The following is a 9,624-nucleotide window of genomic DNA, read 5'->3' as shown; positions in this document are numbered from 1 at the left end:
CTGGGGCTCAGCATCACTGGGTAAGTGAACTGATAGAATGCCTTTCATCCTCCAACTGGTAACATGTTATTACAGAGATCAGCAACAGGATAATCAATGCAAAGCCCGAGTGAAGGAACCCAGAGCTCTTCTGTATCTTTGGTGTCCCAGGTTGACCGGTGATCTTCAGTGTACTTCAGGCAGCGTATGGTCAGGGATTTCGAGAGATTTCTTCCTGGACTGCTTCAGAAGTGCATACTGCCACCTGATGGACATTCTGTGAAGCTGCAATTAAATGTTTCTAAGTGTGATAGTCAACTAGAAGAGACAAGAAACAAAATGTTTTTATAAATATGCCAATGTGAAAAATTCATATACAGACTTCAGGAAGAACACACTAAGGCGGAAAGATTGCGATTTTGTTGAATGAGTTAAATAGCAATAGCAAACTGAAAATTCTCAAAGCTCTGGCCGTTTTAGTGTTTTAGGAACGAGGGGTCCATGAATGTCTGTGAAAGTTTTGTCAGAAGACTCACTCCAATTAGCACAATAATTGGTAATCTGATTTTTATTACACCAAGATCCAGCCTAGGCTCGATGCTTATGTGGACAGCGCTCGGCTGAGCTCTGTGCTCCATGGCACTTTTTTTATCCTTTGACATCATGCTCAGGTTTTATCTCAAGAGGGAGAGGAAGAGAAGAGAGAGAGAGAGAGAGAGAGAGAGAGAGAGAGAGAGAGAGAGAGAGAGAGAGAGAGAGAGAGAGAGAGAGAGAGAGAGAGAGAGAGAGAGCCAAACTTGGAACTGAAGAAAGGGTGTGTGGGAACCCTGAAGACGGAGAGCATCAGAGTAGATTAACAAAGGTGGAGAGTCATCTCAGCAGGGAGGAAGGACTGTTTCTGCTCCAATTTGAGGGATTTGTATGTTTATTGTAAGGCGTGGCTGATCACACAGGATCCAAAGCCCAGGAGAGAGACTTCCAGGTCCGCTCTCGAGAATCCCTGGGAACTTGGAAATGCTGAGGTGGACTTGGGTATGTTGATGGGGGAGGGGTGGCGACCCTGTACAGTCTCAGAGACTGCAACTTGGTAGGAGGCAGCAGAGGGAGGGATCTTGAGGAAGTAGAAACGTTCTTTCCAGAGCAATGCAGCAGGAGTCCCGGAGGAACTTTAGGCGCCAACTGCTCTTGCTTGGGCTTGGTGTCCAGTTCTACCTGCTGTGAGCAGGATCCTCGAGCCTCCACCACAGGGAGGGAAGGGCCAGCCGGGCCTCGAGGGCTGAACGTTGGCGTCCTTGCCCTTCATCTTCCAGGGGGTGATGCTAGGCATACCTCATCCCCTCCTTTGACTGGACCTGCTGGGGAAGAAGGCACAGCAGGAGCCCTGCCACCTTCATCCCGGGCCTGACCCAGCGGTCCAGGTACTGAATTTCAGGAGTTCATTCTATCAAGGGCCATAGACCCCAGCAAGGGAGACCATTTAAATTGTCTATAAAGATCCCAGTTTAACAGAAAGGGCCCATTTCATTATGGTGTATAGCAACTTTGTCGGGATGCAGTCTTAGGAGATATTTTTTTCTTTCACCTTAATGTCTTCTACTATGCATCCTTGATGTTATCACCCATGGAATATTTGTGTTCTGCTCCAGAGAACAGTCGTGATTTTCTCCTAAAAACTCAATAATAGTGGAGTGAGCATATCTAAAAGGTATGTTTACCAATGAACATGTTCTGCTAAAGGCATAGGAAACCACCACATTACTAACACACACACACACAGTATGACTTCAAAAAAAAAAAAAAAAAAAAAGCCTGCAACATTCTGGCATTGCTTTGGTTTGTTGAAAGAATCCCTGCCCAGCATGCAGTAGCCTGCCTGTGACACTGACTCTTCTCTAGAGGCTAGTCTGAGCAGGCCAGTATTTTCTAAAGGGAATCGGGCAGTACTTTAAGATGTGGCTTGGGTATACAAAGAGAAGATTGCTTAAATTCCACGTTTTGTATTTCTTTTCCTATTCCATGCAGAAGTAGACAAATGGCAAGCAAAAAGCGTGAAGTCCAGCTACAGGTGGGTCTATCCTGCCAGCAGGTCGTCTTCTGGTGCAACGACACTTGCCACCTCTTACCATATTTTGCTTTTTGCAGTCAGTCGTCAATAGTCAGAACTTGTGGGATGAGATGTTGCTGAACAAAGGCTTAACAGGTATTGGGGCTCTCTGCTGTCAGTGTTCAGGTTTGATTCCATACCTTGCAGAATTCAACTCCCTGTTTCAAAGCTGCCTTCCTGCCTTCCTCCCTGGGGTCCTTCATCTGGGATGGGAATGTGACAGCCTCCAGATTCTTTGACTCTGCCTTTTGATAAATGTTACTATATTTCCCAGTGATTGATGTTTACCAAGCCTGGTGTGGACCTTGCAAAGCCGTGCAAAGTTTATTCAGAAAACTAAAAAATGAACTGAATGAAGATGAGATTCTTCACTTTGTCGTTGTAAGATTTTTGTTTTTGTTCAGCGTGTTTGCTGTGTTTCAACATCTCCTTGTACTTCAAGTATTTCATTAGTTTAAGGAAACTGTCAGTCTCCACTCTAAACAATGTTGGCTTGGTAGTCTTAACTATTTACTTAGTTCTACAGGTTTGAGAATTAGTATGATTTTCATCAAATTTCCATGATGCTGAGATAACTCATCGTGACCGAAACCTCAGAAAAGTATAGTAATGGACATAGATCTGTTGACATTGTCGCATGGCATGGTCAGTATGTGTCCCTGAGTTAAGATTATGGGGGACTGTTTCTTGGGTGACACAGAGTAGAACCCTGGGCACCCATCTATGCACACATATTTCAAAGTAAGTAATTTCTCTTTTAGCTGTTAGTTATCAAAAGTGACAAGAGATTAAATCTCACAGTCAAATGCACGTGACTCAGTTGTACTGATTATTCAATCTATAGCCAGTTATAATATATAGTTCAGTCTATATCCAGTTAACATTTGGTTAGAATCTTTCTGTCCAATATGGCTTTATGCACAAACAGAACACTTGAGAACTATCTAGAGCCACTGTAGAAATGCATTTTCAATTTTAATTAATTTAAATTTGAAAATTGAGGACTGTTGGGCTAGTTCAGTGGACAAAGGCACTTGCTGGCAGGCGTGATGATGTAAGTTTGGTCCCTGGGACTCAATTGAAGGAAGCCGAGAAAGAGTCTTTCCTTTTCTCTGTCTGTCTGTCAGTCTGCCTGTCTGTCGGTCTATGGGTCTGTCAGTCTCTCTCTCTCTCTCCTTTCTCGGCCTCTCATACACACACAAATTTTAAAAATTATAAAACTGATGCTACTAAATTAAATTATTGTGAAATCTAGTGTTTGAGGCAATTTAGCTATGTGAATCTAATTTTTTATTAGAGTTCAATTATTGATTAATAATTATTTATTTAATATTAAGATATGCTTTAAATATTAAAAAGCTATAAAATAATTTTTAAGATTTACTTTACATGATCCATATTGAACAGATAGAGAATACATTTCTCCTAGATATATATATACCTGAGTGAGCTAGCTGTAAACAGCAGAAAGAGATAACTGGTATGTGCATTTTTACTCTAGGTTTCTAAACTACGCAGTCCATGAGTCAGACACAAAACCTCCACCCATGGGATCTTTTAGGTGCAGGCCTTCCCTGTCTTCTAAAGGACCTTTGCACAGTTTTCTTCCTGACCTTACCTGTCGACTAGTCCTCCCCTTCTGCAGAAACATCCTGTCATTCTTTTCTTTATATTTTTAAACTATGTGCATGTGTTAGTCTGAATATATGTGCATCTCTGTGTGTGTCTCTGTGAGTGTATGTATGTCTGTGTGGGTGTGTGTATGTCTCTCTGTGTGTCTATGTCTGTCTGTCTGTCTGTCTGTCTCTCTCTCTCTCTCTCTCTCTCTGTGTACGTGTGTGTGTGTGTGTCCCAAAAGAACAGAGGTGTCAGAAACCTTGGAGCTGGAGTTACATGTAGTTGGAAAATCATTGCTTTCCTAACAAAGCAAGTGAGACAGCCCCACCCGTGTCTATAGTACAGTATTGAAAGAGACATTCTGTCCTGGGTGATGGACAGTGACCTGTCTGGAGGGAGCAACAGACATTAGATCAAGAACACGTGGGCTGGAATAGAGGAGAGATGGCAAGACCAGAAAGTGAGGAAGGTAGAAACAGAGGGGAGTTTGACTAAGGAGAACACTTTTGCTTTTGTTTTTTTTGTTTGATGTTTTTTAAATTTAAATATTTTTATTAGATATTTTTTTATTTACATTTCAAATGTTATCCCCTTTCCTGGTTTCCCCTCCAAAAACCCCTATCCCCACCCCCTCCCCCACTCACCAACCCACCCACTCCCACTTCCTGGTACTGGCATTCCCCTACACTGGGGAATACAGCCTTCACAGGCCCAAGGGCCAGGAGAGCACTTTTGTAAAGGAGAACACTGATAGGTACAGCTGGCTCCAAATAGCACAGGGCTTGAGTTGCTAATGCAAGCTGTTTGATCCTTCATACAACTATCACAACCCCAGAAATGTTGCAGTCCCCAGAAAAGTTGTGCATGCTTCGATATCGTTTGAACATAGCATACAGAATGGTGTGGACATTGCTTTCTTATTCTTGTATAAAATGTTTGCAATATCCTTCAGGCTGAAGCTGACAACATTGTGACTCTCCAGCCATTTAGAGATAAATGTGAGCCCGTGTTTCTCTTTAGTCTTGTAAGTATAGCATTTATCATCTCATTATCTGATTCACATGAAGGAGCACTGAGAATTATCATGGAGTTGTTTGCTGGTGGTAGTAATTGCACAGTGTTTGCCTTATCTCTATTTGTCTAATAATAAATTTAAGATTTCACCTCCCAGGAGCTTGTTAAAACTATTGCACACAAAGCTGATTAGAAAAAAAAAGCCAAATAAGACTGCATTTACCAGCACAAAGGGCTGTTCTCAGAAGAGCTGCAGGAGAGAATTGGCTCTAAGTATTCATGGGTTTGTGCAAAGGTGTCTGTCTAGTCACCTTTTGCTTCCATCTGCATGTTCACAAATGTTCAGAAATAGTGTAGAGAGTTTATTCCTGGAGCTGATATCATTGGTTTCTACCTGGGCTGGAGAAGCCATCTTTTTCATTCTTTATACTTGCCTATATTTTATAATAGGCACACAACTGTAACAGTAAGGAAACAACAGAGTAAAACATATATTTTTAAAAACCAGTCTATAGTTAAGTATGCAACCATGTGGTAGTCATAGAAACTTTGATGGAAGCATATACCACTCTGTCAACCCTCCGGTACAGGGTGCATGTCTTTTGATAGTAGAAATAATTATTAATAACATCTCTTGTGTATAAGCTCTCAATTCTATTAAATAATACACTTTCAACTATTTCAGGAAATGAATTATTGAGTTAGTTGAGTAAAAAATGTATCATATTCTTGTGTTATGTTGAATTATACTGTTTGATGTATAGAATTTTCATCTTTTAAAGAAGTATGGTCTTTGTAGAAAGTGGCAGTTTGATGCCACCTAGTCTGCATGTAGTTTAAAGAAACAGAATAAGAAACCATACAGAGGGGAAAATTGCCTCGTTTGAAACCTGCCTGCAGCCTGAAGGTGGAGGATTTTGGTTTTTAGTTGGGTTTTGCTTTTGTTTCTGTTATGTTATGTTTTTCAGATTTTGTCAGATTCCTGAGCAAAGTCAATCTCTTTCTCTCTCTTCCTTCCTCCCGTTCATAGCCTATTGCTTCATCTTCCTTTGTTACTTAGAATCCATTACATTTGATTACTTTTTCTTTTCTCCCACCTCAGTCCTGTCATTTCACATCTTAGCGTGAATCCTGCTCATAACCGCACAGTTTAGCAAGTGGTGCAAAGGCTGACTTCCAAACCCAAGCCTTGCTATCGGGGTTTCAGACACCCCACTCTGCCCTGGCTTGTGAATGCTTTATTCTCCTTTCCATCAAAGATCTTTCCTTCCAACTTACCTCCATCTATTAAACCCCATGTTCCCGCCTCAGACATCTTTCTCTGAACATACCACGTTGATGACCACTTATGAAAGAATGATATTCCCTAGCCACAGAGCTGCCCTCCACCAGATTACTCATTTACTCAAACACTTATGTACCAACCTCTTTTTATTAGTCAGCATTTCTAGCCGACAAAACTTCATTCCAGCAAGTGTCAGTGGGAGCAGCTCTTCTCAAGAGAATTATCATATCAGACTGGTATAGAACTTAGACCTACAACTGAATTTCAGATAGAATCTTCTCCTGCTCCCTGCAGTCCTTCCCAGAAAGCAGAAAAATAACCTTCACCACTTAACTGGGAGGCTAGAGGCCTGGCTCAGCAGTTAAGCCCATGTCAATCACTGCAGTGTTTCACAACCACCTGTAAAGTCAGCTCCAGGCTGACTGCATGTATGTGCACATGTGCATGGATGCACATAGACAGACAGGCAGACAGACAGATGACAGACAGGCAGACAGACAGACAGACACACACTAATATAAATCTTAAAAAAAGAAGAACGTCATTGGCACAGTATGCATTCCAGTGAGACGAAGGAGGGGAGCCTTCACTTAGAATTCTCTGAGTGTCAAGACCATACATTTTGGATTCAGACCCAGTTTCCCAGAGTGTTTCCTCACTTGCCCTGTCTCCTTGAGGTCCTGCACCCTTGCAGTCTGTTACCTTTCTGCATAATATATTTTCTTTTTTTTTTCATTCCCCCTTCTTGTTCTCTTATTAATCTTCCATATCTTAAAGTATGAAACACTTCCTGATATAAATACCTCCGCTGATCTCCCTGATTGGACACGGTCTTGTAGAGATTCTGAGTGTTCTCAGCTTCTCTTAACTGTTAACTCTTAACTGTAGTTGCTATGCCATGTGTCTCTGTACTTTTGTGGGTCTTTGGGTGTTTTATTTGTTATTTAATAGGGTTAGATACCAGGCTTCTCATTCCATGCCATCAGGCCTGGTCCATGTCCATAAACTGATGTTTCATACATACAAGGTGAAAGATAGACAAAAAGATGTGGCATCCGAGCCCAGCAGTGGTGGCACACATCTTTAATCCCAGCACTTGGGAGGCAGAGGCAGGTGGATTTCTGAGTTTGAGGCCAGCCTGGTCTACAAAGTGAGTTCCAAGACATCCAGGACTATACAGAGAAACCCTGTCTCAAAAAAAAAAAAAAAGATATGGCATCCGTCTTAGTTTTTACTGTCAGTCTGAGCTAACATAGTCATCTATCAGGAGAGTCTTAATTGAGGAATTACCTAAATCTCATTGACTGTGGACATATTTGAGTTCTTGTCATGATTAATAATTAGTGTAGAAGGGTGCAGTCTCCTGTAGGTGGCACCATCCTTAGGCATGTGTCCTAGGCTTTATGAGAAAGTTTGAGGGCAAGCCAGCTAGCAGTGTTCTGCTATGGATTCTACTTCAAGTTCCTGCCCTGATCCTCCTCAGTGATGGATTATGATAGTGAAGTGTAGTCCAGATAGACCCTTGTCTCTCAAAATTGTCTTTGATCACTGTGTTTTATCACAATCAACAGAAAGGAATCCAGAACATCATTAGAGCAAATTAAAGGTCCTGTCTGGAGTCCCTCACGTTTAAAGCATGGATGAGGCAGGCACTTCTGATTGGTGGTAATAGGTGACCACTCCTGTAGGGTTATCACCGGTACTACTTTCAAATGGCTGATTGTAGAAGCTGTATAACCTGATGGGAGGTGGGAGCAAGGAGAGGCAACTTAGTTCAAAGTGAATGATAATCACTAACTATGAAAATGAAACTTTCTTTATACTTCCTCTTGTAGAATGGTAAAATTATTGCAAAGATTCAGGGTGCAAATGCTCCACTTATCAATAGAAAAGTCATTACCTTGATAGATGAAGAGAGGAAAATTGTAGCAGGTGAAATGGATCGTCCTCAGGTAATATTCCCGTGAATGACTAGTATAATGTCTTAATATTATATTTTATATTTTATATTCTCCCAAGGTATTTTCCCTAGCTCTATGTGCTAGGGCACTTTATGTCACTGTGATAAAATACCCAGCATAGTCAGCTGTTAAAGAAGATTGGGTTCCTACTACTGGTGGCATTTCATGGTCTTCCTTCCCTTCCTAATGCTTTAGGGCTGTAGCAAGCTAGCGTACCATGGCAGGCAGTTTGTAGTAGACCAAGTTGCTTAACTCGTGGAGGGCCAAGAACTGAAAAAGAAAGAGGAGAGGAAGAGATCCTTCAGGGCCGTGTCCTAAGTGAACTATATCGTTCCACTTAGGGTTTACTTTAACATTTTCCACAACCTCCCAGTAGTATCACAGAATGGGGCTTCATCCTCTGACACAAGAGCCTTCGCTTCTTGTGAAGTGTAACATTCTCTAACTAGCAAGGTGCTGGATGCATGGGCCAATATAAAACAAAGGGGTCTTTGTGTTTTACACTCTATCCCCTGCCTTTTGTTTACTAGAAACAAAGTTTCTAGACACTCTTCCACTGTTACACTAAAGTAACTGTTTTACTTTCCTTTCTCTTTCACAGTATGTTGAAATTCCTCTAGTAGATGCAATGGATGAAGACTATGGGGAAGTACAGTATGAAAGTGCTGGTAAGTAACAATGTAACAGAGTCGAGCTACTGTATCTGCACACACTCCCTCACTACACTACCATAGCAACAAAGAGCTGCTTTATCAGTGTAGTCAGTACAGGGCTGTTCCAATTCACAATGGCTCAGACACTGCAAGACATGGCACCTTTTTTTATTTGTTTGTTTGTTTGTTTGTTTGTTTGTTTGTTTCTCTTGCCTCATCTTCTGGATAAAGACCCTTCAAAGCTTACCCAGGGGTGTGCTCCTATCTCCTGAAACTGATCTGGGCAGCTAGTTTCTAGTTCATTTATCACCTCCTAACTTTGTTAAAGTTAATTTCTCCTCTGAATTAAGTAGCTTTTACTTACATCCCAGTTGAAAATTCCATGCCTTTACTGGATTCTCCATGTGTTTGTGTGTGTATCTGTTCTACTGTGCGCATGTATTCATATGCTTGTATTATACTCTTGAGCACATATGCACATATGTTTACTTCCTGAGGGACAGTAAAGGAAAAGAGTTACTTACACCCTGTGATCTGATGTGACAGTTAGTGTTAACTGTCAATTTGACAGAATCTAGAAGTGCCCGTGCAGGATTCCCTTGATCGGGTTCTTTAACATTTTCTTCTGAGGAGGGAAGATCACTTGTAGGTAATGCCATTCCCCAGGGTGGACCCTGGAGTGCCTAAGAGGGACCAGTAGCTGAGCATCCATGTTCATTCATCACACTCTGCCTCTCAACTGTAGTGTGATGTGACCACATGCCACCTTGACTTCCCCACCATGGGAGCTGGTTTGCTTGATCTGTGAGGCAAAACAAACCCTTTTTGCTGGAAGTTGCTTCTGTCCGGTCTTTTATCACAGTAACAGGAGAGGTAACCAAGACACAAGAAGTCTGTGCTAAGAGAGTACTTCTTAGATAGTAGCTCTGTTGGTTCGTCATTTGTATTTGCACAGTGCATAGCTGAAGCTTCAGTCATTGTTAATGCTGAATGGTGGGAACCCCGGGTGGA

At 41.7% G+C, this 9,624-nt stretch overlaps 1 protein-coding gene across 2 annotated transcripts in view; it reads left to right on the top strand.

The window, feature by feature from the left end:
• Window positions 1-1,242: 1,242 nt before the first annotated feature.
• Nme8 (NME/NM23 family member 8) overlaps window positions 1,243-9,624 on the top strand; it is a 58,530-nt gene continuing 50,148 nt past the window's right edge. Inside the window, exons 1-8 of one of the 2 annotated variants that reach the window (XM_021180361.1) lie at window positions 1,243-1,397; window positions 1,626-1,684; window positions 2,002-2,044; window positions 2,122-2,179; window positions 2,358-2,464; window positions 4,653-4,724; window positions 7,835-7,951; window positions 8,562-8,628. In XM_021180361.1, coding sequence (XP_021036020.1) covers window positions 2,012-2,044; window positions 2,122-2,179; window positions 2,358-2,464; window positions 4,653-4,724; window positions 7,835-7,951; window positions 8,562-8,628 — 454 coding nt within the window. In that variant the 5' untranslated portion in view covers window positions 1,243-1,397; window positions 1,626-1,684; window positions 2,002-2,011. The remainder of the gene's footprint in view (window positions 1,398-1,625; window positions 1,685-2,001; window positions 2,045-2,121; window positions 2,180-2,357; window positions 2,465-4,652; window positions 4,725-7,834; window positions 7,952-8,561; window positions 8,629-9,624) is intronic. The other variant, XM_021180359.1, reaches the window with a different exon arrangement.

The sequence above is a fragment of the Mus caroli genome, chromosome 13 (assembly GCF_900094665.2).
Source record: "Mus caroli chromosome 13, CAROLI_EIJ_v1.1, whole genome shotgun sequence".
NCBI lineage: Eukaryota > Metazoa > Chordata > Mammalia > Rodentia > Muridae > Mus > Mus caroli.
This window is presented reverse-complemented; position numbering and strand designations above follow the sequence as displayed.